This window comes from Sprattus sprattus (genome assembly GCF_963457725.1).
Source record: "Sprattus sprattus genome assembly, chromosome: 10".
In the NCBI taxonomy this organism is placed as follows: Eukaryota; Metazoa; Chordata; class Actinopteri; order Clupeiformes; family Clupeidae; genus Sprattus; species Sprattus sprattus.
In genome coordinates, this window is record NC_137908.1 from 13,513,125 (window position 1) to 13,540,567 (window position 27,443).

Genomic DNA, 27,443 nt, shown 5'->3' on the forward strand with positions numbered 1-27,443 from the left:
CCTCTCATGTGTTAGAGAATTTCTTGTATTCTCTGCGTGATGGTTTAGGACTTGGAAAATACGCCAGTACGAAGTTTTGTTGTAACAAGGTAGAGCTATACTTGATAAGTTGCGGCACAAATATACAGCAATGGTTAACATATTTTGGAGTCAACCACTCGCTGGAGAACCTAGGATTCTGATGAGTCCTCAGAAAAAACAGTTCTTATAGTCCATCCTGACTGATGTTATTCGTGGGCCCCTCGTGGTAAACATGGGATCTATGACATGGTTTATCTGTTGTTCTCAGAAATAGACATTAATGTCACATATATTGTGTGAAACCTCTGCACCTCTGTTTCTCAGCTGACCATGTTATCTCCCTAGAGACCTACAATGTATCACAGGCCACATTCTCTTGTCCTGGTCAGCTAGAAACTACTGTTGCAGTGACTTGACCTTTCAGGCATGCTATTTCACTCAAGGACTTTGGTTTCTGCAAGACATTTAAAGATTGTACCTATTCTTCCTAATAAACCTATACTGAACTGAAATTATCTTACACATGGTAGGAAACAGCCACAGAGAACCCTGCTGTACCGTACACAGATGTCCATTCACTTCAACGTCCACACACACAGAGAGCAGGAACACGGAGAACACGTGGAGCATGGAACACAGCTTCAGTACAAGAGTGCATGTGGTAGGTATTTGGAACTCACCGTCCGCGGTACACGGTTTTGATTGGCTCCACAGCTAATGCGGTTGCCACGAGGTCATCTGCGTTATGGCGACGGCCGCTGACCATCATCAGCCCCTCCGTCTTCCCGCACACAAATATCAGACTGCCCTGTAGGACCACATCATCATGAAGTATTATTGAGCAGAACATGTTGCCAACACCCTTAATCCTACATGAATGTACACTCAGGCCATCTTTTGTACAGCAAACATCAGACTGCCCTAGAGAAAGCATACATGACGGGGTCTAATAACTTAACAGTGACGCCTTACAGAGACTAGAGTGACAAGAGTGCAGTCAATGAGTGAGACTTCATTTTCCAGCATTACTCAAATCCACTTAGAGCAAGCTTAGACAGTATGCAGTATGGACTATTCCAATTGTCAATAGTATTCTTTTTACACAACTTACCGGTCCCACGAAGCCCAGTAACCCAGAGCGCACAAACGGAATCTCCCCTATTGGAGCTCCACTGGCATTTACCGGGATCACCTACACACACACACACACACACCAAAAACACATAAAACATCCATTAAAAACCATATATCAAATATTTTGTGGATATACTGTATACATGTACAGTTTATGTATATATCACTGCACGAAAAGCAAGATTATCGGGCCTGTATACGCTGTGATACAGCCGCGAATGATCACCATTCCTGGCTGATCGCGGACATTCCCCCGAAATATCAGTCTGCCGCATACTGACGGAATTTCCCGGGAAGGGACCTGCAAGGGGAGGGGGGCCGATGTGTTTAGCATTCACACCTCCCGCTGACAGAGGTGCGAAATGCTCTTATTAGCATATTGACTGTCAGCAGTCTAGCCACACACACCCTGCTGCAGCCATTGGTTGAAAACGACAAGGAATTGAATTAAAACGTCTTGTGATGAGACGGAATGAGATTCTGTCTAAAGGTCAGCTTTCAACTGAAAAAACGTATCCCTTCCCATTTACAGCTATTGCCCCATAAAAACGAAATTTAAAATAATTTAATCAATATTCTGTCTTTAAGGTTTTGGTCCGGGGTTATCACATTTATTGATTCGCCTTCCGTTTTCAGAGTTCTGTCTTTAGGGTTTTGAGTTCGGGGATGTCACGATGCTTGCTTTGCTGTGCCTTTCATTTTCAGAGTTCGATGGTTGCAATATACTTTGGAGGCTGTTCCACTTATATTCCGGAGCTTCCTCTCTGTAATGTTCTTGAGATTCACTTTTGGCATGTATTTATACAGAGTCGGGCTTACTCTGATATTGAGATAGTCATTTCGCAACTTGGGACATGTAATGGTATTGTATACCTGTGTCTAACCTCTTAGCCACGTTGCTGGTAAGGATCAAGCTCGTCGGTGCGACCAAGTACCTGGTTTATCATTCCTCCCTCCTCTGGCGTATTTCTCTTCTGTTACTGGAGTGTGCGAATTGGGAATTGTTTAGTGGACTTATGTGACGTTTTAATTATGTTCACGTAAAGGCGCCCGAGGCAACATTAGAAACTTTAGACTCGAATAATAAACGTTCAATTTCTAGTCTTTTTTACACGTAGTAAGTTTTAATAACATCATACCATTACATATCGACATTCACAGTGGTAGTAGTCCCTGGAGAAGTGGGTAGGCTATACGTTTTATTTATTCATACAGCACAGGATAAACACCCTGTTTTGAGAAGTGGGTATACCCAATGCTGACTGAAAAATAAGTGGGTATACTCCGTATACCTGCGTATACACTGGACTACACCACTGGACATTCAAGGAGCAAAGATGAGACGTCGTTGTGTTATGCTAGAAATGGCTTAGCATGGGTGGGATGGGGAAAGATAACACCTTTCCATCCAGACGCAAATTTAGCTGATCGGAATCTGTAAGTGGTTTCCAGATATATATATAGTTGATCTCTCTTATTTGACGAAGCAGTGAGTTTGCTGTCTTTCAATGCCTCTTGTCGAATTATCTCACATGTTTATGGTGGTATGTGTTTAAAAGTTTTAACTTAGGCTATGTGTAATGTTCCTAACTTATATATTATTATTTCACCTTAATGTTCTTGAGATTCGTTTCTGGCATGTAATTATACAGAGTCAGGCTTACTCTGATAACAGTCATTAAGAGTCGTTAACAGTCGTTAAGCAACTTGGGCCATGGTTGCCACTAGTAGGGATCGACCCTGTGACTTTCAGGTTTTTTAAATCAGTGAAGCAGTGACAGGGTGCCACCCCTGGCGGGGGGGGGGGGGGGGGGGGGGGGGGGTGTTGTTTTCAATCCAGGTCAATTAAATTAACATAACAAAACCTAGGCCTGGTCAAGGGAAGGGGTGGGGGGGCTTTCACACCAATGTGGGCTTCTACGGCAATACACAGGGTCGAATACTGTCGTAAATCCCACATTTCATGCAGTGTATATGTGTGCGTGTGTGTGTGTGTGTGTGTGTGTGTCTGTGTCTGTGTCTGTGTCTGTGTCTGTGTAATGTTTGTGTACTCCTCACCTCAAACGTATTTTTGGTGAGTCCAGGTAAGCCGTAGTACAGGGTACCTCCTGCACGTGAGTTCACCACCAGCTCCCCAATTTCATCCGTTTTACACAGCATAGGAGGACCGTCCGGCTTTACGATACACATCAGAGCTGCACACACACACCCACACCCACACACACACACACACACACACACACACACAGACACACACACACACACACACACACACACACACACACACTCACACACACACACACACACACACAAATCATGAATTGACATTACTGCACCATAGTCTTTGTCCAAGTGCTAATAAGATGGTGGTTTAAAGGCTGAATAGTACTGTACTATAGTGCCCCCTAGAGGATACATGTTTTCCCATTTTGTAGCAGTGCTCTGTGATTCCTGACTATCTGCATATGCCTTAGTAGGCAGCACCTGACACCTTAACACACTCACATTCGGACAGGCACTCACACACACTCAACACAGGTCATCTTTTTTTTTAAGATTTCTTTTTGGGCATTTTATGCCTTTATTTGGACAGGACAGTGAAGTATTATGACAGGAAGCGAGCTGGAGAAGAAGTGGGGAGAGGACTGGTAAATGACATCAGGCCAGACTTGAACCTGTGTCCCCGTGGGCAAGGAAGCCCGTAAATGGGGGGACTTATTGGCTTGCGCCACCGTGCCCCCAACACCTGACATCTTAACACACACACACACACATACACAAACCCTCAGCACCTGACACCTTAACAAACACTCGCACACAATCACACACTCACTTACACACACTCACACACACTCCTACCTCCAGGCATGACGTGGCCGACGTCCTGTACAGTGAGGGCTGTTTTCTTGTCCTCAGTGTTGACCCTGATGACCCCATGACTCAGCCCACTGAGGGGCAGCACGGCCCGCGCTGGCAGAGGAGACCCCGGGACCCCCGGCCTGACACAGAGGCAAAGGGAGGAAGGAAAGCAATACATTACAAACGCTCATCACTGTTACTATACTACTCCCAGATCAGCAGCGGGGTCTGGGGTGCATTTCCCAAAAGCATCGTTGAGCAACTACCATTGTTAAGATGATAGAGGGACTATAATTTTCCATACTCTCTCTCCTAGTTACCGCAGCGGTTGCTCATCCGCGCTTTCAGGGAAACGCAGCCCAGGTTAGGATCTAGCATAGCAGGTCTAGGCCTGATCCATGCCAGAGTTAGCTGGCACAGTGGGTTAACTATCAGATAGACTACCACATAACTACGACTACGAACAACTACGAATACAAATAAACTACTGATAGACTACTGGTACTTGACGACAGAAGATAATAAGCCTTCTTAAGGATCACTAATAATTACCTGCCCACCCTAGCATGACCACCAAAAAAAATAAAATATGATAATTAGGCATGGAAGGTGGAGAGAATAGTGAAAGGATCTATGGTTAGCGTAGTGGAGAGTAATGGGGCATACCTGCGTATAGCTACGGTCATGGCTTCAGCAGACGAGGCACAGGGACAAATCACCTCAGGCTTGAGACCGTGAGACTGGAACAGGTTCAGAAACGCATCACATGATGCAACCGACCCTACAGGAGACAGACACAACTCAGCCTTATTTTTATACACTAAAACACTAATTATTGCAGTCTTTCCTTGTGCTACACTGTAGATGTACATTGTCCTGATGGGTCCTATTATGGACAGGCTAGCCACAAGAGCAGCAGTCATTTTTTAGCCTCGATGTTTGTACTGACATTTTTCCAGGGTTTAAACACCAAGGCTAGACTACTTGCACTGATCTACTATGACGATTGACCTACTTGAATTAAGATATTTCAGTTTAATGGATGGAGGTCTGATCTACTACTGGTCTACTACAGCCCTTAGCAGACAGATTAGCATATCAGCACTGTGCTAATAGTCTACTTATAAAGAAGATTAGCACATTAGCTTATTAAAGGAACCTGATCTAGTACAGCATTGCAACAATACCATATAACAATCATATATTATATGTATTAGCATTTTAGCTAGTTAGCTACACTTACACGGGTTTGCTCCATCAGCAACAATAAGCATACGTAGCGAGGCCAGGCTGACGTCCCTCTGTTCCCGGTGGGACATCATCGCCCAGTGGAGGTCACGGCACTTCACCACAGCAACACGTGCTACAGACACACATTGATAGAGAGTCAGAGAGAGTCAGAGATCTATAGCATCAGTGTTGCTATAGCATGAATATCTGTTAGTAAGTGTGAGTGTCTGCCTGTCTGTGTATGCGCGAGAGAGAATGCGTGTGTGTGTGTGTGTATGTGTGTGTGTGTGTGTGTGTGTGTGTGTGTGTGTGTGTGTGTGTATATGTGTGTGCGTGTGTGTGTGTGTATATAAATTACCTTTATGAATGTGAACTCTCTGGACCCAAGAAAACGGGCAAGCCTTCATCACTGAGTACGGAACACTGATGGTGTGGATGCGGTTCATCACACTCTGACAAAAACATACACATAGTTACACTTAAATGACAACCTAATATTCATCTTTTCAATTACATTACACCCAATATTTAAATATCAGATATCATGCAACCACATACATGTTAACACACAGACGCGGGTAGAAAGTGAAGTACTCACAACGAGAACCCCATGCCAAAGACCCATGTCCTTCTTAAAGTCTAAGACACTGACCAGTATCTCCCCTTAAACACACAAACACACACACATATTAGAGATCATGTGTCATTAAATTGTGATTGTGATTGTGTGCAGTGTTTTCATAACAACAGGGGCCTTACCCTCACAGTAGTTGCAAGCCTGAGTGAGGGCCTGGCAGTGCGTAAGCATGGAAACCTTAGAGACAGCCACGCCCATCACTGTCCCTTCCTTACTGACCTTATACTGTTGACGCATAAAAGGGAAACAGGTCCAGACTTAGACAGATGGATGGACAGACACACAGACAGATATATAGATAGACAACTGTATGCTTTTGTCGGGATGCAAATGTTAGTTGGCTTCCATGTTTTACCTGCTTATGAACGTGTCATTGTGCATTGTGTAGTGTGTGTCTCTGTAATAGAGAATGTGTGTGTGTATGTGTGCGTGTGTTTGTGTGTGTGTTAAAAAACCAGATAAACAATGCACTTTTCAAGAGCTTGACAGGTTTAAAAGGAAATAAAATGGCTTAAAAAGGAATTCCTGAGCAAAAAAATGTTAAATATACTGTATACATCTAAGGTCGAGTTCAAATACACTATTGTATGAAATGCTATGTAAGTAAAAATACTTAAGGCACCTCTATGTAGGCTGGGTCTGTGTTGGCCGTGGGGATGTGAGGCTGCCAGTCTTTTGATGGTCTGGTGAGATATTTGGGGTCAGTCACCACCCATTTCAGTGGAGGCCAACCTGTCAAACAGACATCAAAGCATTACTGTGAATTCTCAAAGGGAGAGAGAGAGAAATCATGACAGAGAGGGACACAGAAAGACAGGGGAAGGGAGAGAGACAAAATGCAAGGAACAGAGAGAGAGGGAAGGAAAGATTATGACAGTGAGAGTGACAGGCTGAAGAATGACCTTTGAACTGTAGGATCTCCCCTGTTGGAGTCTTGGGCAGACCTTTCAGACAAACTTCACTGGTGAGAGCCAGACTCACACCACAATTACCCAGCAGGAACCCAACCTGACTGCTGCCAGCATCCTAGACACACACACACACACACACGTTCCAATTGAATCAGAAGTAACCGAGAATACAATGTAAATGTAGAGGTGCATTCTGGGAAAAGCGTACCTTGCGAGAGAGAGGTACTTCTATGGGAACTGGTATGAGCTCAGCAAGCAGGCAGCCATAGAATGCCACAAAGAACATCCCAGGGTCACTGTTGGGGTACACCAGGGCCACCTTGGACACGCACACACACACACACACACAAACACACACAGGAGGGTGCCAAAATGAAATATTAGATGAACTACTCTAACTACTATAATATATAATATAAAATATACATAACATATTACAATTATTGCATAACTATTTCAGTTTTCCTGAGCAAAACATGGAGTTCAGAGTTAGTCATTATCCTACAACAACTATATGCGTATGTGCATAAGAATCGTGTATGTGTGTGTGTGTGTGTGTGTGTTTGTTACCCGGTCTTTGGGTTTGAGCAACTGTTCATTTTTGACTCCCAGCTTGTTCAGAAGTGTGTATGCCAGCTTCACACTGCGACTCCATAATTTCCCTGGCAACGGCAGAGTATGAGTTTTTGTCAATTTCACACAACAACAACAATAATTATTATAACTAATCTATCTATATTCTAATCCAATGTTATTCTAATCCAGGTGTTTATTGTGATCTAGACATGAATTCCTCTGCATTTGTAAATTAGCTTTCATGGTCTATCTGAAGAGTGCTCATATATTAGCTAGAGCTATGCTATTGGGGTGAATATGGTCGTGACAGGAGGTAGAGAAGTCGTTTAGCAATTGGAAGGTTGCTAGTTCCCGACTTCTCCTCACCAAGTGTCGAAATGTCCTTGAGCAACACATTAAACCCCCAACCTCTTCCAATGTGCATGTTGGCAACCAAGATAGTAGCCTCTGCCATCGGCGTATGAATGGGTAGATGTCTGAGGCATTAATGTGTAAAGCGCTTTGAGTGCTCTATGAGAAGAAAAGCACTTTATAAATGCAGTCCGTTTACCATTTACCATATTGAACACTAGTCTGTGTATTTAACACATGGACAAACATGAGAGGGGGAAACATAATATCTAGTGTCAAAAAAACGGTGCTGTAGTACAAAAACAGAAGTAGGCAGCATGATCTGTTGTATGCAGACGTTCAGAAAATTGATTGAGAAAGAACAAAGGTAATGTATGTTAACAGAGAAGAACAACTGCTAGTTGTAGTTGTAGAGGAGACCGATCTTTAGTTATATACATCTGTACAGAATCAGGAGTAAGAGGGCTGTGGTAATAAAGAGAACATGATAGTCAGGTAATATGGGTTTTAAGAACTATTTGACATATTGTAGATTACGAAGGTTACAGAGTTTCAAACTTTTATTCTTGTCCAGAGGGGCTTACCATAGGTGAGCGTGTAGAGGGGTTTGCCACTGATATCAAGAGCCGTGAGGGCAGGGCTCTTGCCTTGAGTGGCACCCCAGCGGGCCAATGCGGCTTGGAGAGATGGAGGCCAATTGCTGACCACGCCCAGCGGTTCCCCCTTCACAGGGATTGTCTGTCTCCCCTCCGGACGAGGAATACTCGGGTCCGGCGTAGGAACTACAGAGGGAGGAAAACAAAAAGAGTTCCGGCATTCCATAAGCCTTTAAAAAATATTTTTCCAGAATAACATGTGTCAACTAAAATGTTTTAACTGAGAATGAACTATCACTGAGGTTGAAAGGTGTCCCTAACATTTAACATTTGGGTATTGAGTTCCTGTTCTTTACTGTAAAATGATAATACGAAGAATAACAAAGCAAGTGGCAACAACAACAACCCAATTGTATTTATTGACTGCCTTTTTCAATCAAGAGATAATACAATGAAACAGAACACATATTACAAACAACAAACAACAAACAACGGAAGGAAAACGAAAGCCATGATTTGGGCTGAATCATGTCAACATGTGAAATGTGTGACCTACCCTCGACGATTTCCTCCTGGTCGTCCATGAAGTACTCACTAAGTGGGGGCCTCTTGGGCCGTTTAAGGGTGTTCAGCAGCTGCTGGATCTTAGTGGAGACCCTACTGGAGACTGGGACACCTACACACACACGCACACACACACACACACACACACACACACACACACACACACACACACACACACACACACACACACACACACACACACCACAGAGAAAAACGTATAAAAGGACACAGCTTATGGATGATGTGTGTCCTATCCCTGATTACCCTAGTGTCCCGTTAGAGTGTGTGTTTGGATGCATGCGTGGGTGTGTGTGAGTGTGTCTTGTTAGTGACCTACTCTTAAATATCAAATTGTGTTAGTTCTCTTGTCACAAAGTCAAAGGGCAGTCTACTGCTAGAAGGGAAAATTAGGGCTCACATACAGATTCCACAGTCAGACCAGTCTCCCTATCACGCACACACATACACACAAACAAACAAACACACAGACACAGACACACACACACACACTCACATCTGGAGAGAGAACGTGAGAAAGAAGGGGGAAAGAGAGAGATGTATCCTCTCAGGTTTGGATGCTGTCGGGCTACTCATATTAAGGGGCTACTGATGACTATTATTACTTTACCTTTTCCAACCCTTCTGACTGAATGTACGTACAACACAGATGGGCAAGAGAGTGAAAACAGATTGATAGACAGACAGACAGATAGATAGATAGATAGATAGATAGATAGATAGATAGATAGATAGATAGATAGATAGGGAGAAAAAGAGAGAGACAGAGAGAGAGAGAGAGAGAGAGAGAGGAGATAGAAGACAGGAGAAACAAAGCAACATTGCTAAGTTAGATATTAAACTTAACTTAATATGCGTGCAAACTGAAAAAATAATAAAATAATTTTAAAATTAATTTACCACACACACAGACACACAAACCAAAATAAATGGCTGGTTTGAAGAAGCAAGAAATCCTAGCTTCCTCGCTAATGACTCTTGCTTTGACTCATCTCGCATAGATCAAGACCGTCCCCCGCTCCCTCTCTTACCATCGGCCGTCTCCATGATGGTGCCCCGACCCTGGATGTGGGACACGGCTCTGATGGTGTTATTGGGCCGGTCCACTCGGGACATCCGCTGGCCCACTGCCCCCAGGTCTGGGAGGACAGGATTACACATGATTAAGTTCAATTACAAACACACCCACACAATTTAGGTAAACAGAAAGAGACAAGCAAATGGCACAACACACAAAAGCGTAACTTAAAGCTCTATTATGGGCCCCGATTTCATTATCGGGTAACTGGCAATGAGCAACTAGCAAAGTCCACTGTACATGAACTAAAGCTCATAACTTGGCAAAATCATTTTGTTAATTTAATACCATGAGCAAGATCCTACCCACCCTGCATGGGTGAGTCAGTGACATACTCCCAGACGTCACATGATAGCTTAAGGTCATGCGCCACAGACTTTGCTCGTTGCTCGTTGCTTTGCTTTATTTATTCAATATGTTGTTAAATCTCAAAAGGTGCTTTCTGCTAGCCATTTCTTGTGCCATTTTGTACATTACATTTTTAAGTAACAAACATTGTGGCTTTTCACATTTTTTAAGGGCAACCCTACCTTTGCCTCTACCTGTTTGACCTGTCAAAATAAACACACACACACACACACACACACACACACACACACACACACACACACACACACACACACACACACACACACACACACACACACACACATACAGACACACACACATACAGACACACACACACAGACACACACAGAGCTGTGCAAACTCACCGATGCGCACGTGTCCCAGCGTCTCAGTGAGGGCCACAGGATGGGACTGGGAGTGTGGAGGCGGTGGCGGCAAAGGCGGAAGTGCAGGATGGGCATGTGTGTTTGTGTGAGTACTCGTGCTGGGCACGCGGGAGTGTGTGTGTGCCTGCAGCTGTGGCTGTGGCAGCGGCTGCATCTGTGGCAGCGGCTGCAGTGGTTGTGGCAGGGGCTGCATCTGTGGCAGGGGCTGCATCTGTGGCAGTGGTTGTGGCAGGGGCTGCATCTGTGGCAGGGGCTGAGGCAGCGGCTGAGGCAGAGGCTGAGGCAGAGGCTGCGTCTGCGTCTGGGCACCCGGGTCAGAGGAGAGGGTGGAGGAGGCCGAGGAAGACGAGGTAGAGGAACCCTGAGCCGCACCGTCTGCTGGTGAGTCCGGAGACTGGAGACCTCCGCTGTCATCGTCATCGTCATCTTCTTCTGACGAGGAGGACGAGTCTGGAAGAAAGTACAGGAGAGAGTGAGGGGTGGGGGAGAGAAAGACAGTAAAAATATAGTACAGACAGAAAGACAGAAAGAGAGAAGACAACTTTATGTCTTCCAGTGCAGTGTGTGTGCCTGTAGGTCGGATATAAGTTGTTGGATTTCTGTGTTACCTGGCAGGGTCTGTGACTTGGCATGTGACTATACGTACGCATGTGTATGTCTGTGTGTCTGTGTGTGTGTGAGAATGAACTCGTACCTGGCAGGGTCTTTGATTTGGGAGGAGACTGCATGTATACATGGGCTTGTGTGTGTGTGTGTGTGTGTGTGTGTGTGTGTGTGTGTGTGTGTGTGTGTGTGTGTGTGTGTATCCGGTGTGTGTGTGAAATCATTAGTTTAGTGCGTTACCTGGTGGGGTCAGTGCCTTTGCAGGAGACTGTACGCATGTAGAGCGGCGTTTGGTGGGCATGGGGGGAGCCAGCTTCTCCTCGTGGTGCTTCGCCAGAGCCGCCTGCACTGCTTCCGTGTGTATGTCTACCAGAGCAGCAGAGGCAGAGAGACGGCAAGCAGAGATGGACAAAATGAAAGAGAGGAGATCATTACTAATAAGTTACATTCAGTTTAAAATAATATAATAGGTTATGTAAGTATAATGTATAATGTATAGTCCGCCGATCAGTATAGGAAAATAGAAATACAGGACCCCGACGTGCTGATATTACTCCAAAAATGCCTATTTTTTTTTTGCAACATTCTGAGGAGCCGTATAATCAGTTCAGTTTAAACTAGTCAGGTCAACATGGGTACACTGGCAAGGGTGCATAACCACAGGTGTAATACCACAGGTACATCATCAAAGACACATTGCCTTGACCACAGAAGCATTGCTATACGTACTTTATCACAGGTGCATTAGCACAGGTACAATATAAAATGTGCATATGACAAGTACATTACAATAGGCCATTATCAAAATGACAACACCATAGTCTAACAGTAGTAAGGCATGCATGGTTAACAGAAAACTAACATGCAGTTAGGGTAGTACACATATACCCACAGGTATTTCCATGAGTACAGGTCTCACAGGTATCCTTGCACAGGTATCACCTCATCTGTAGTGCTCATATCTGGTGCCTATGCTCCCAGGAAGTCAACTAAGGCAAGTGTATGACCTGAATTGTAGCACAGGTACACATGTACATTTCCTCAGGTGCATTACCTGATCTGTAGCGATCATCTCTGGTGCCGTGGCCATGGCGTGTATGCAGAGGTCGGCGATTGCGTGTGGATGAGCCGGAGGAGGAGGGAGTGGAGCAGGTGGTCTTGCCAAGACTCTTAGCAGGTACACCTGTCACAAACAAAAAAACAACTTTGTTGTACATACACGTACTTCAAGCAGGGGTAAGCAGTTTTGGTCTAGGACTAGCAAGCTAACTACCTAAAAGACCACCAGCAACAGAACAACTGGCACTAAACTACATAGTGCATAGCCTGGGTGGCTAGTAGGATCGACAGGTGTATTTTATTCATATGGTTCGCTCACATGACCATATAGCATCAAACCGAATTTGAAGACGATACCAAAACTAGTTGAATGTAAAAACATACCAAGAAAAAGGGCCCATGTCCTGCATAGTGCTGCTTTAAGTAAGTAAGTAAGTTTGCTTTAAAATTCTCATTTTTGTCTTTGTGGTGGAATGGTTGTTTTAGGTTGTGTCTGATGCGTGGGTAATCGTCTTGTCTGTTTAAACTTTGAAGTTAAAGAATCTCTTGTGTCTTACCTTTACCTAGCCTTCACATATTTTCAGTTTCACGGGGCACATACAAAGGAACACAGGTGTAGGCACCAGTATCACATCAAGGCTTTGAACAGCTTCATAACATTGCTTTGTTTAAGGTGTGTGAGATGTGATTGAGTGAGTATACACGCACAGATAGCTGCTGGTTTGGATGTGTGAGGTGAGTGGGTGAGTCTATAAGCACAGATAGCTGCTGTTTTAGGTGTGTTAGAGGTGAGTGGCTGAGTATATAAGCACAGATAGATGCTGTTTTAGGTGTGTGATAGGTGATTGGGTGATTATATAAGCACAGATAGCTGCTGTTTTGGGTGTGTGTGAGGTGAGTGGCTGAGTATATAAGAACAGATAGCTGCTGTTTTAGGTGTGTGAGAGGTGTTGGGTGATTATATAAGCACAGAGAGCTGCTGTTCTGAGAGCAGTGAACACCCTTATATCCACAGCCTAGACTGTTAAACTACAAGAAATCCAACAACTGTTCCTGGTCTTACCCCCTAGTGTGTTACCCCTGTCCTAATACCAAATGATGAGATGGAGTCTTACCTGGAGACTGCACTAGGAAGGGAGCAAGGAGCTTCGTCCGTTTCTTCTCATAGCCCTTTTGAGTGATGTCACCTGGGAAGTGTACAGTTATTACTCCCTCTAATTTATTATTATCATCATCATCATCATCATCATCATCATCATCATCATCATCATCATCACAAAGCCCTGTCACCATTATCATTTCTCCCAAACTGGACCTCACATTATCATCATCATCTACTTTGTCATGTTCTTCATCATTTTCAGAACCTCTGTTTTAATTGAAGGTTCAAATATATCATAGATGCCTTAGGCAAAAGCAACACATTGTCTTTCCTTTGAATGATACAAGTATTTTGCTATGTCTGGTGCAAACAACCATGCCATCAAACACTCTGTTACACAGAGAGGTACACACACACATCCCCAAAGGCACGGATACAAACCAGCAGAGGAGAAAATGCACGCGAGGATGTGACACGCAGCTGTGTGGACAGGACCCGAATATAATGGCTGTGAGCATACAGGTGGGTGTTGTTTTCTTTGGCATTGTGGCAGAAATTATTTGTGAAAATTCATTGACAGAAACAGGAACAGGTTTCAGTTGCTTTAAAAACACATTATTGACTATAGCAGTGGTTCCCACTTTTGTCATGGCAAAGATTGAGACACCCATATAGACTATTTCCTGTTTTTTAATTCAAAATAAAACAGATGCTGCATTGCTTTTCTTTAACATTGCTTCTACATTTGAACAGTTAAACATGTTCAATTTCTCATGTTTCAGTGAAACACAAATGTTTTATCAGTTCATTTTGTTTTTGTTTTTATTTGATCAGAGCTCTTGTTTAAACCAGATAAAATCTTAGTGGATCAAATATGCTTTGATTATTGGCAATGTATCGTTCCATTCTTCAGGTCGGTTGAAATTAGGTCAGTAATCAGTAATCACCGCAAGCTATTCCTTCTTACATATAGGCTAAACGGTAGGCCCTGACCATATAAGTACAAAGTAGGCTATAAACTCATTAGCAAATAGGTAAATTACAGACTACTATACTGTTAGAGGTTGTTTAGGGTTCTCGTTCCATTATTCCGCCCTCAACCCACGCCCTGGGGGCCGTCCAACACTTTGGGAACTACTGAACTAAAGTGAATATTGTGAGTAGTATTAAAAATATGTTTTGCTACTGTCTTTAGTTGCATTGTTTACCTGTAATGGTGAATGTGCCATTTCCTGACTTTCTTTTTACAACCAATGGGCATTTCAGCACTGTGCTTTTGCCTTAACCTTTATGTCCACTGCCATGAGCATTACATGTTTAAGTAACAACTTCACCACCACTCTCTCAAAACACAGATCCCAAAAGAACAGATGACACTGGTGTGTGTGAGAGTCAGAGGGAGGGCGAGAGAGAGAGCAGTACTGATCTAGCTGTGCATTCTGGGTAAACGAGCATTATGCTCTATGACCTAGATTAAGTAGACAAGGGGCGTAATCTCTCTCTATCCCTCCCTCTTACTCGTTCATCCCTCTTCTCTGTTTTACTCTCTCTCGTCTACACTTTCTCTCCCTCTCTCTCTTCATCCCTCCATCTCATCTCATCTTTTTCTCTTATTCTTCCACTCTCAATTTTGTGTGTATCTCTCTGCTGGTCTTCCTGTTAGACCAAAACCCTTCAGAGACAGCAGCGGAGCGAGAAAGATGATGGCTCTCTTTAATTGCTCCTTTTCATCGAGTCCTGTCCCTTGACCACAAACACACACAGGCACACCTATGGCCTCTTTCATGTCATGTACCACAAGTATAGTAACACTAGCGTAGCACAGCTAACACTGCACTAGCACAATACCACTAGCGTTACACAGCCAACACTGCACTAGCTCAGTACCACTAGCATCACACAGCCAACACTGCACCCAATACCACTAGCGTACCGCATTTGTTGGCTAGAGCGTATATGGCATATTCAGTACATGGCTATCATACTTTCTTCACAGACTGGACCGTGACTACAAGCATCTCTGGTCAAGAAGAGGATGCAGATTTTAAATGGTTTGATTTAACTGACTTGAATTTAATTGTTTTATCATTAAAACAGAGATACACAAAGATGATTAAAAGTGGGTATCAATGTAATTGGGAATGGAATTATTCTTGCCAAAAAAGTGGTAAATACACATTTCACTGGTTTCCTTCTTTTTGACTTTGGCTGTGTTAGCTTAATATGGCAAAGAATAAACTGCAGAATTGACTCAGGCGGTAGACTGGCGTGCCCACTCTGCCCTCAGAGGGATGCTGAATCAATCCGAATCCTTCATACCTTTTAAACAATCTGATCATAATCTGCCTCTGTCACTGGTGTTGTAAACCAACTGTAGGTCAGTGGCTGGCATTATATTTACATGCAGCATGACAGTGTGTGTGTGTAAGCGTGTGTGTTTGTGTGTGTGTGTGTGTGTGTGTGTGTGTGCCATGTGTGTGTGTGTTTGTGTGAATGTGTAACTGAGGGGATTAGTCCATAAGCATCCATATCGCTGCCTCTTCTGACATTAATATTACATATTATGCACATGAAATGATAATGGTACACAATCAACATTTAGTTCTACCCTGGTAGAAGAGTCAATTTACTGTACAAACTACACCAGTTAAACCGCAGTCGCTGTAAAATCTATTAAAATGCATTAAGACTAGCAGACATTTTGCACCCATAAGCGTACCACGGTAATAGCAACACAATCAATAGTTTTATTGGGTGCTATGCACACAGTCATCCCAGTCATGGGATGGCAGGTGCACACTATGCCAGTGTGACCTGCACATTTCTGCTTTTCACGCAGGAAGAGTGATATCAATGGGCATTAGCATCTGTCGCTAGCACTTCTTAAGACAGGAGGAGTGGTGTTCATGTGGCACAGATTTATTCCTGTTAGCCTCTGTAACACAGTCCCTCCAAGATGAACTTCTCATTTCTACCTGTAACAAAACACTCCCATTTGGTTCCACAAGTACAGCAATGAGGCATTTGGGCAAAGAAGGGGCACTCATTGCTTAGGGCACGGCATGGACAGTAGAATTCTCCCTCTCCTCGTTCTACATAGACAATGCATACTGCATTGGGCTTACTGTAAAGAGCCATAACACCATTCTGTTTACAGAGATTGTGTGGATCTACTAAGCTGTTACACAACACCATACCAACACCAACAACCACCCAAAAATCCATAGTCAGAACAACCCAATTCCATTTCCACATCCATGAAACAAGAAGCCGTATGTCTTGGACTGGGCAGCACAGAAAGTAATGGCAGTTATCTGCAGCAGTTTTGCTGTCACAAAAACCCATCCTGAGTAGGTGGCCTCACTTAGTTGATTTTCTACATCTGATGCTCCCTCCCTTCCTCTCATACTGTCCTAAACGCTTGTCCCTTCTCATTATGCTAGATGTCTTTAGCAGACAGGCAGATACACCAGTGGTGTTGTGTTAAATGTTTCTTCTTATTGACAGGGATTATTTTTTGCTTGCTACTTGTACACCTGCTTTTGCGGCATTTAGATCTTGATTTTTGTAAAGCGCATTCATAGACTGCCCGTTGTTAATGGCACCGTACGGTTACATTAATGAAAACATTGTTAAAACACCGGGAATAGTCTTATAATAACCCTTGCTTAGGGGCGTGTGGCCTTCGGTGAGCCGACTGCTGCACATTGAAATGCTAGTCTGGTTACTATAGGAGCGCATCGCAAACCGTGCAGAAGCAGGAATCAGCCTCCATGTCGCCTCTGGCATCCAACAAGCTATAGAATTAAGCCTGGGTGCCCCGTGCAATGTGCTTTCCAAGTGAAGCTATATTTCACCAAGGCTATGTCGCTGCATTCAAAATCCCAGCGCGATTAGCTGGTTTGCCAATCAGGATTGAATAATGTGATGAAGGTAGTAGGCTAGGCTAAATCAGGAATATCTAGGAAATATCTATAGTGAGGTTTAGTCACCCATGCACCATACCATTCTGTGTCATCGTTCGATACTAAAGCTTTTAATTCTATACGAGCCAAGCATCTCAGGGAACTTTAAAGAATAATTTGGGCCTACCAACAAAAGCCGTGACAGCACACAAATATAGCAAAGATGTTCAGGCTAGATTCATATTCATAAACGGCTGCTGTAGCCTACAGTCCATTTTAAACAACCAAGCAGGTTTTTCAAAGACGTTATCTAATCAGCAGGGAAAGAAACACATTCTCTGAGTAAACAATCGCAAGCTACATATAAAATAAAATAAAACCATGTCCTCGTGAAGACATGATGAAAACCAGGTCACTGTGCCTCACGGAGATACCACGCACGCCAAGACGAAACAACACTCAACCCACTCCTCCTCATCCACAGCACGATTTCAAGTGTGATTCTTATCAACATCAGGATGCCATTGCATCTAGATGCCGAACTACATGTTATAAATCACAAACGTGCAAGCTACATTCCTTTCTTTTCATCTAAGCGCACATATGGTCGCCTACTCATCACCTACCCTCTGATAGCTCTAGGTCTAGTTCCGCCAGCTGTTCGCGGATCTCTTTGGGCAAGGCAGAAAGATCCACTCCATGTTCTGCCATCACGTCCAAACACCGCCTGGCAGAGAGAGAGAGGAGGACGGGAGGAAAGATCCTCGGAGGAGAGAGGGGATTCCAAATAATAGCCCGAACAGTGATGTTGGGTTTGTGAGTCAGTCAGATATCCGCCATAGTGGCCGAGCCTACTGTATTTATTCGTCACGTGACCAGGATGGAGGCGAGCAGTCAATCTGTGAATTTCGCAGTCTAATCTCCGGCGAGTTGGGTCCTGTGCTAGCGAAGGTAGTCTACACATTGGCTGCCCCGGGTCGGGTATATTGTCACTCAAGTTAACTTCAAGACTGTTGTGGATGCTGTTGAAGACTAAATTCAACAGCATCCACTTGCATCAAATGGCGGACAGGGTAGGCTACATGCAACATAGACGGTTTAGCTACGCTTCAGTGATCATGAATGTGGTGTCAAAAGTAAACACATGTATCTATACACACACACACAGAGTTATATGGGTGTGTGTGAGATTTGCAGGCCTACAACATTGGCATATTCACACATTTTAGTATAGGACAGAACAGATGTATCCAGGTCAACCTAGACTAATGTGACCAATAAAATGCATACACCACACAGCAAGCAAACCTGTGAAACTACATCTTCAATTAACTGTTGGGCCACCAAAAACCTAATCACAGTATCAAATAGGAATGCCAGACCAGAGGAAGTTAAGGTCATACAAATACCACATTGATTGGGACATTTAGAAAATAAATGTTTGGTTCGAGAACTATATACAGCTGCGGAAAAAAATTAAGAGACCACTTCAAAATGATCAGTTTCTCTGGTTTTACTATTTATTGGTATGTGTTAAAGTAAAATGAACATTTTAGTTTTAATCTATACTACTGACAACATTCCTACCAAATTTCAAATAAATGATTTGTCATTTAGAGCATTTATTTGCAGAAAAATTACAATTGGTCAAAATAGCAAAAAATATGCAGTGTTTTCAGATCATGAATAATGCTAAGAAAACAAGTTCATTTTTAAACAACACAATACTAATGTTTTAACTTAGGAAGAGTTCAGAAATCAATATTTGGTGGGATAACCTTGATTTACAATCACAGCTTTCATGTGTCTCCACCAGTCTTCCACATTGCCGTTTGGTGACTTGATCACATTCCAGAGGTTTTGGTGACTTGATCACATTCCAGAGGTTTTTAATGGGATCCAGGTCTTGAGATTGGGCTGGCCATGACAGGGTCCTGATCTGGTGGTCCTTCATCCACACCTTCACTGACCTGGCTGTGTGGCATGGAGCATTGTCCTGCTGGAAAAAACACTCCTCAGATTTGGGGAACTTTGTCAGAGCAAAAGGGAGCAAGTTTTTCTTCCAGGAAAGACTGGTGGAGAGCATGCCAAGACACATGAAAGCTGTAATTGTTAATTAAGGTTAATCCATCAAATATTGATTTCTGAACTCTTCCTAAGTTAAAACATTAGTATTGTGTTGTTTAAAAATGAATATGAGCTTGTTTTCCTTACATTATTCGAGATCTGGAAACACTGCCTCTTTTTTGTTATTTTGACCAATTGTCATTTGTTTGCAAATAAATTCTCTAAATGACAATATTTTTATTTGAAATTTGGTAGAGTTGTCAGTAGTTTATAGAATAAAAATAAAATGCTAATTTTACTCAAACACAAACCAATAAAAAGTAAAACCAGAAAAACTGATAATTTTGAAGTGGTCTCTTATTTTTTTCCACGGCTGTATATATAATGAGTTTCACAAATAACCATGTGTTTAATTGTACAACAAACAAAATACATTAGTATATTTTCTGTACAATTAAATACATGGTTATTTGTGAAACTCAACTTATCTTTGAAACATCCTAAGAAGTCTAAGAATGACAGGTAGGACAGGAGGGTTGATGTAGAGGGGCTGCTGAGCCTGCATCCACCCCGAAGTAGCAAATCCAGACAATACCACTGCACTACCACAAAACTCCACGGAGTGGCAGTGTATGTCCAACATTTTCAGTTCATTTGTGAAGCTCGACATCAGAGAAATGATGAAAGTAAACCCGGTAGGCACCGCCTATGTGCTCTACTTCACACTTTCCTAGTCGACATAGAGCTTCTATGGTATAAACTCATATAAAATATTCAACATGTGGATGACTGGTTGTCCTTCAACCGGAGTATGGTGAGACTTGCACTTAAATTCACTGAAAGTCCTGGAGGCAAGAGATAACTGTGGAGGTTCTACACCAAACAAGGCTGAATTTGTCAGTTTTATTGCACAAGCGATTCACTGCAACACACACGTGTTATATATGGAGGCGACACACACACGCAGGCCTGAGGTGGGGTGAATTCACTCTCTGCTTTTAACCCATCCTCCAGAACCCTCCAGGAGCAGTAGGCAGCTTCTCAGCGCTCCGTCTCGGTCAGGAGTGTTCTGTTCTTTTTGCATGTTTTTCTGTTGGGGTTCTTAGAGAAGGAAACCCCTTATGAACACAGGGAGAACATGTAAACTCCACACAGAAAAGCCCGGGAGATAGCCCACCTGAGCACTTAAGGTCTGGGGAGGACCTGCCCCCCAGAGCCAACAGCACCCCATGCAGGAATCAAACCCATGACCTTACTGTGAGGGGGCAGTGCAAGCCACCTGAGCCACACATAAGAGGTTGACCTTAAATCAAGAATTTACATTAAATCCATTGAGCCAATGTTTATCAGATCACGAAAGGTGCAAAACTGTTGAGGGTTCCAATAAATTGGCAGGTAAAAAAGTCAGTATCTTGTTACCTGGAGAGCACCATAATCTGATGCATGTTAGGTGCATGTCCGTTGTATTCAGAATATCTAGCCATCCCATCTAAGAGACTTAACAGTATATCCTAACCATATTATGCAACTACAAAGTAGGCTATTAACTTATCACCAAATAGGTTAGTTACAGGCTACTATGCTGTAAGAGCACTGCCATACATCATTTGACCAGTAGTTCATTGTTTAGGGTTCTCATGCGTTTTGGGCCCCGCCTTGGTGTAACTCGTTGCTCAGGGAAACAGGAAAAAAATGCCCACAAGGGGGCAGTACAAAAGCAATCAATCATTCTATAAAAACTCACAGCAATTTTAGAGAATTCCTATAGCCAATTCAGTCAAGTCTGGCTGCGACAATCTTAACCAACCCTCACAAGATCCTGGAGGGACTGTCTATTACATTTTGTAGCTAATGGGTTAAAGCAGATAGTAGTTTTTTTTTTTTTTTTTTTTTTCTTAACCAAAGCAACAGGGTGGGGTAAAAAAAACTAGTCATACTATCTCACAACAGACCTTGTCATGTTTTAAATAGAGCAAGTAAAATATGGGCTTTATATCACTTTGACATTTAAAGTACTTTTATTAATTTATTTGTGAAGTTATGCAAATATGTTGGAATCACATAACAAACAGAGACAATCCTCAGGACTAGACGAGTCTCTTACTTGCGCACACACACACAGAGAACATGTTGACAGTCCAGGGCCACCTGGGGGCCTCTACGCTGGGCTTGCAGAGGTCACACAGGTTTGGGTTATGTCTGAGAGTCGTGTGTGTGTGTGTGTGTGTTTGAGTGAGTGAGTGAGTGTGAGTGTGCGCGAGTATGTACATGTCCTAACACTTAGCACTGCTGTGTGTTCACTCAACAGCTCTGACAGTTTAGCGATTCAGATATGTTCTACTGCTGAGAACCTTGTTTGGCAAAAAGACCGGTCTGTGAGGGTGTGTGCTCCATCATCTGCTATACGTGAGTATGGTGTTGAGTGCGAGGTGATTGTGTGTCCTATGCCTTGATGGTTGCCGTTGTCGATGGCTGTTGGCTGTGTAACTGCTGTAGTTTCATACTCATGACTTCAACCACCGCTGTAAAGAAGAAAAAAAAAAAACACAGTTTCCATATAAGCTTAGTGAAGATCGGGAAGTAAATGCAGTACTGCTTAATGGGGTACAGATAAACGAAAACCAATGTGACACTTCACACACTCAGGTGCATCAGAGCCTGAGTATGTAGTAAATTATCTTTTAAGTTTCACAGTTTCCATATCAACCACACAATACTTAAAAAATCTAATAATTAGTTCAGCATAACTCTTAAATAACTGTATGCTGATAGAAGCCATACTTGCACTTAGACTGTAAAATGCAACTTGCACAGCAACATGTGATATTATACACCAGCCTCTGATGACTCAGGAAGTTGATTTACGCAAGTTTACATGAGTGAACAAAGTTATGAGGCATGGTATATACAACAATATCTACTTTCATTAGAACATTAAAACCGTTTATAACTCACATAAATACCAATGGATTATATAATGCATCTGCCTATGATATAACTTAAAAAATGTATAGTTAATTTAAACCGTGCGTGCACGTGTTTATGTGTGTGTGTGTGTGTGTGTGTAATCACCTTGCTTCATGGAATGTTTCTCCTGCAGTGCCGGCTGAATTTTCTCTATCTGCTTGGTGAGAAAGTCGATTTTTCGTTTGAAGAAGTCTTTGGTGTCATCTACATTCTGAGGGCACAAACACACACACACACACACACACACACACCACTTGTTATTCATATAAATGACATGATGCTGCTGATGCACCTTTGAACTTTCACAGAGCCCAATGTTTGTGGGCATCACACCACCCCAGCTGATGCTTTGCAACACGTATGGTGAGGCTTGGGTGCCTCTGCTATGGGAACACACGTTACAAAACTCCCAACATGTAGTACCCGCGCTGACGTTGCAATGGGAACACACGTTACAAATCTCATATAGAACCCTCACTGACATTGCTTCCTGTGGCAGTCTGGGAGTTGGTAGTGACTATTGCTACCTTGGAAAAATTATCTTTGTGTGCCACACACAAATACAGTGGGGAAATAAGTATTTGAACCCCTGGCGATTTCACAAGTTTGGCCACTTGCAAATAAATGTGTGATCTATAATTGTAATGGTAGGTGTATATTAACAGTGAGAAACAGAATATCAACAAAAAAAAATCCAGAAAAATGTCTTTTATAACATTTATGACTTTATTTGCATTTGATGCAAAAAATAAGTATTTGAACCCCTAGCATAACTGACTGACAAAAATGACTTAGTACTTGGTGGAATAACCCTTGTTGGCAAGCACAGATGTCAGACGTTTCTTGTAGTTGGTCACCAGGTTTACACACATCTCAGGAGGGATTTTGGTCCACTCCTCTTTGCAGATCCTCTCCAAATCTTTAAGGTTGTGTTTTCAATGGGAGGGAATGAGGGAATGAGGTTCAAGCCCAATATTCCACGTTACATGGCCCCATCCATGGTCCCCTTGATGCGGTGGAGTCATCCTGTACCCTTGGCAGAGAAACAGCCCCAAAGCATAATGTTTCCACCTCAATGCTTGATGGTGGGTATGATGTACTCTTGGGGTCATATTCAGCATTCCCCCCCTGTCAAACACAGCAAGTGGAGTTGTTGCCAAAGAGCTTGATTTTGGCATCATCTGACAACATTCTGTCTCCTAATCCTCCTTAGAATCATTCAAGTGTGCAATGGCAAACTTCAGATGGCCCTGTACATGCGCTTCCTTGAGCAGGGGGACCTTGCGAGTTCTGCAGTACTTAAAAAAAAATGACGGCGTGGTGTGTTGCCAGTGGTTTTCTTGGTGACTGTGGTCCCAGGTGCCTTGAGATCATTCACAAGCTCCCCCTGTGTAGTTCTGGGGTTATTCTGCACCTTTCGAATGATCACTGATACCGCACAAGGGGATATCTTGCATGGAGCCCCAGACCTAGAGCGATTAACATTTGTTTGGGGTTGCTTCCATTTACGAATAATCGCACCAATAGTTGTCTGCTTCTCACCAAGCTGCTTGCCAATGGTTTTGTAGCCCATTCCAGCCTTGTGCAGGTCTACAATCTTATCTCTGACGTCCTTGGACAACTCTTTGGTCTTGCCCATGGTGGTGAGGTTGAAGGTGTGAAGTATGATTCTTTGGACAGGTTTCTTTTATAAACGTCACCAGTTGAGATCAGGTGTACCTTGTTAGACCTAATGAGGACTAATCTGTGTGCTTCTTGGACACATAACTGGTCATTGTGAGCCAGAATTCTTGCTGTTTGCTTGGGGGTTCAAATACTTATTTTTTGCATCAAATGCAAATAAAGTCATAAATGTGATAAAATGCAGTTTTCTGATTTTTTTTTGTTGATATTCTGTTTGCTCACTGTTAAAATACACCTACCAATACAATTCTAGATCACAAATTTCTTTGCAAGTGGCCAAACTTGCAAAATCGGTAGCGGTTCAAATACTTATTTTCCCCACTGTAAGTCTTTCTTGTGCAGCCTCACCTGCAGATGCTTCTGAACAGCACTAGAAATGTACCAGGGGAAAATATTCCAGGGTAGTCATTTGCCCAAACAGACTTATTTGTAAGACAGCATCAAATGGCAGTGCCATACCTGGAGTCTTTGAGCTCCCACACTACTGCAAATAGAGATTGCAGAAGTATTTATCTGCCTGTTAACAACGGGTGTGACTCAAGCAGCTTACCCTACTAATTAGCGCCCACATACTTATGCCCATATAGTGTATCTTTGGCTCTCCACAGAAAGTTTGGCTGACAAAATAAAAGTCTTACATTTGGTCAGGCTGAGAGAGCCATTAAGTGGTAGTACTTTTCTATTTCCTTTGAAATTGCACATTCCATCCCTCTGATAGCTGAAACTATTCATCGGATATAAAACTGAGACGTTTATATAGGGGGAAAAAATATTTATAGAGATTTGAGCACGGATCCTTGGATAATTAAGGGGCTTGCCAGCACAAGGCAACCAATTAAGGAGAAATGTAAGGGGTCTTAACTTCCCCTCATGCTTTTTGTGGACAAAAAGTGAAGCCTGCCGTTTCAAAGTAAGAAAACGACCACAATATTTTGTAACAGCTGACTTTATCCAGAGCTTAATTTACAGAGACTGCATGTGCATTGGTGTAAATATAAAAATCTTACCTTTTCTACGTAATAACCAGTTCCCACATCAACCATTACGTTGTCCACATCATTCAGCGTTCCAGGCACATACATCTAAATACACGTGTGTCAAGGATTTCACACAGAACATCTAAAATTCATTCATTCATTCATTCATTCATTGGGCAGGGACTGAGTTTTGAGCCTCTATCAGCCCATGGCTAGTAGCCATCGCCAAAAAGAAAAGGATACAGAGCTTGTGAGAGGAACAAGTAGTTCTTTTCCTGTGGAGAACAGAATACCTTGGAGTCAGACAGATTTGCACATTCCCACAAAAGGTAAAGATGCCATAGTTTGCTCTCCCCATTAAAAGGGGATATCAGGGATTTCCAAACTGTTTAAAGCAACACTTTGTTAAAGCAGCTTATAAAATGAATGATAATCAATCCAAAAAATATATAAATGCTTACTGGGACACAAATTCTAACTTAAAACTTCAAGCTTAGATTAGAAAAATTCAAACAGGAGGTGGTCAGACTATAAAGGCCTCTGCTAACCCAGCTTGATTGTTTCCGTACAGCTAATGAACGCGTGCTGGAATAATTAGAGGGTAAACACAGTTTGATATTTCTATAATCGACGCAGAGCTCAGAATAGCAGCGCTGTGCAGTGGTGAGTGGTGCGCTCATTAAGTTGTAAACAGAGTAGCCTATTTGATGTAAAGCCAGCCTTGTTTGCGACGAATTACGCCGTAACTCACAACCAAACTTTAACGATTAGACCCTAAAGGTACACATTTAGTATGCAATGCCAAAGTCATATCTGGTCTTGCTGGAGCACAACAGACTGCAAGTAGGAGCTAATTATAATGCAGAGTACGTCTGATCCTCTGAAGGAGGGGTTTGCTTTATGGTCTCGGCCACACATTTTACTTACCTTTGTTGGTCTTGTTGAGTACACTTAAACTGTCCTTAGCCTCTACATACTTCGTTTGCACAACCTTAAGCTGTGCAATAGAAGACGTCAGGAACTCTGTCTCCTGCAATTCATTTAACATACATTAACGTAGAATCCAGTCAAAATAAGGTAGTCAGACATCAAGTGAAGAGCTAGAGCACGGTCTTTGGGCTGTTTCCTAGGGGCGTGGAGATCTGTCCAGTACCATGTGGACGAGCACACACCAACAATTCACCAGTGTTGAATGTGAACGGACGACATCCGACACCCTCAATCGTCATCTCGACGAGGAAACTAATTCTCAAGTACTTACAGTCAACTGTTTGGTATTGAAATTCTAAGCAAGTAATTATCTTATTAAGAAAATGCACGTAACTGTGTGAACCACTCCTTAGTGAGCGAGCTAACTGCTAGCTAGCCAGGATAGCTAACGTTAGACACAAAACACTCGTCATGTGTGAGAGGTCACAGTTATGACTGACTACAAAATACATATTTTATAGCGAACGATGACATTTTAAACAACCTACCTGATCTAGCTGATTTTTCAGCCCCTCAAGCTGAGGGAGAGCCAATTCTGTGAGATTCACTGCCGTCATGTTACAATGCGCCGGACAACGGTAGAGCTTGTTGTACTTCCGGGAAGCACATTAAGTTGCTCTTCTTTCCAAATTAAAAGTTGGCATACAGAAGAATATTAATGATGGGGCTTTTTGATCAGATATGTATTCAAAGGATTTAGGGGCGACATGGCTTTGATTTAACTGAGTACTAACTAGCATGCGTTATTTGCAAGGCGTTCATTATGTCGTTTTTATACCTGACAAACCTTTAGACTAGAGTGCAGCTGCACGAACATGTCTGAAGAAGAAGGGCGTGGGCCCTATTAGGTATAATGACTACTTTGATCCTGCGCGCACAGCAACACAGTGGCACTGTAGAATGACAGAGGACCCTTGGGACACAAAATGTATTTTGTACACAAACAATTACCCAACCTTTGAAAAGACCCCTGCTATTACACATTCGTTTTACTTTCTCCTTTACCTGAATTATGACTGAGGTACTCCCTGGTTAGGTATGTCACCTCTGGATAAGGTTACATACTTCTCATGCTTGCCTAGCTGTCATGAATGTGTCTCGTTGAAAGGGTCTTAAACTAATGAAACAGGCATATAGCAACATAGCATAGCCTCAGGACGGTGATAAATCACTCTGTACATTTGCAACAGGTGTTCGAGTAGTGTAATTAAATAAATAAGTGGAGGCATCTAAACATAAATTCACCAAATCAAGCCCCTGCCAGTTTGCGTTCACAGTCACGTGTGTCTAAACAGCAGGCTGTGATTGAAAATCTGGAGTGTACCACACACAAACACACACACACACTCAAAAGTTACTCAAAACTGTTTTATCAAAAAAC

At 42.8% G+C, this 27,443-nt stretch overlaps 2 protein-coding genes across 2 annotated transcripts in view; both read right to left on the bottom strand.

The window, feature by feature from the left end:
* LOC308371212 (disco-interacting protein 2 homolog B-A-like) overlaps positions 1 to 18,097 on the bottom strand; it is a gene marked incomplete at its 3' end in the record, with an annotated part of 29,189 nt that extends 11,092 nt beyond the window's left edge. The window contains exons 1-21 of the mRNA XM_080846058.1: positions 18,005 to 18,097; positions 13,487 to 13,558; positions 12,367 to 12,495; positions 11,553 to 11,678; positions 10,689 to 11,159; positions 9,929 to 10,036; positions 8,872 to 8,991; positions 8,304 to 8,501; positions 7,363 to 7,454; positions 7,001 to 7,111; positions 6,784 to 6,907; positions 6,504 to 6,613; positions 6,004 to 6,106; positions 5,843 to 5,907; positions 5,603 to 5,696; positions 5,258 to 5,377; positions 4,681 to 4,795; positions 4,015 to 4,154; positions 3,214 to 3,350; positions 1,133 to 1,213; positions 702 to 829 (exon numbers count right to left, since the gene is read on the bottom strand). Of these exons, the coding sequence (XP_080702184.1) occupies positions 702 to 829; positions 1,133 to 1,213; positions 3,214 to 3,350; positions 4,015 to 4,154; positions 4,681 to 4,795; positions 5,258 to 5,377; positions 5,603 to 5,696; positions 5,843 to 5,907; positions 6,004 to 6,106; positions 6,504 to 6,613; positions 6,784 to 6,907; positions 7,001 to 7,111; positions 7,363 to 7,454; positions 8,304 to 8,501; positions 8,872 to 8,991; positions 9,929 to 10,036; positions 10,689 to 11,159; positions 11,553 to 11,678; positions 12,367 to 12,495; positions 13,487 to 13,558; positions 18,005 to 18,089 (2,729 nt within the window). The 5' untranslated portion in view covers positions 18,090 to 18,097. The remainder of the gene's footprint in view (positions 1 to 701; positions 830 to 1,132; positions 1,214 to 3,213; positions 3,351 to 4,014; positions 4,155 to 4,680; positions 4,796 to 5,257; positions 5,378 to 5,602; positions 5,697 to 5,842; positions 5,908 to 6,003; positions 6,107 to 6,503; positions 6,614 to 6,783; positions 6,908 to 7,000; positions 7,112 to 7,362; positions 7,455 to 8,303; positions 8,502 to 8,871; positions 8,992 to 9,928; positions 10,037 to 10,688; positions 11,160 to 11,552; positions 11,679 to 12,366; positions 12,496 to 13,486; positions 13,559 to 18,004) is intronic.
* Positions 18,098 to 21,444: 3,347 nt separating this feature from the next.
* pfdn5 (prefoldin 5) lies at positions 21,445 to 26,655 on the bottom strand. Its single transcript, XM_080845448.1, has 6 exons — positions 26,551 to 26,655; positions 26,000 to 26,102; positions 25,316 to 25,347; positions 25,103 to 25,177; positions 22,518 to 22,623; positions 21,445 to 21,967 (listed from the first exon to the last, which is right to left on the bottom strand). Exons 1-6 carry the CDS (start codon positions 26,617 to 26,619, stop codon positions 21,888 to 21,890), a joined length of 465 nt encoding a protein of 154 aa, XP_080701574.1. The 5' UTR covers positions 26,620 to 26,655; the 3' UTR covers positions 21,445 to 21,887.
* Positions 26,656 to 27,443: the final 788 nt, after the last annotated feature.

Bases quoted from the DNA above. Each gene is read 5' to 3' on its own strand.
- pfdn5 (XM_080845448.1), bottom strand. From the start codon at position 26,619: ATGACGGCAGTGAATCTCACAGAATTGGCTCTCCCTCAGCTTGAGGGG. The intron at 25,348-25,999 runs GTAAGTAAAATG...TGTTCTCCACAG, and splicing joins ACTCAACAAGACCAACAAAG to GAAAAGAACTACTTGTTCCT. The intron at 25,178-25,315 runs GTATCCTTTTCT...ACGTGTATTTAG, and splicing joins TTGTTCCTCTCACAAGCTCT to ATGTATGTGCCTGGAACGCT.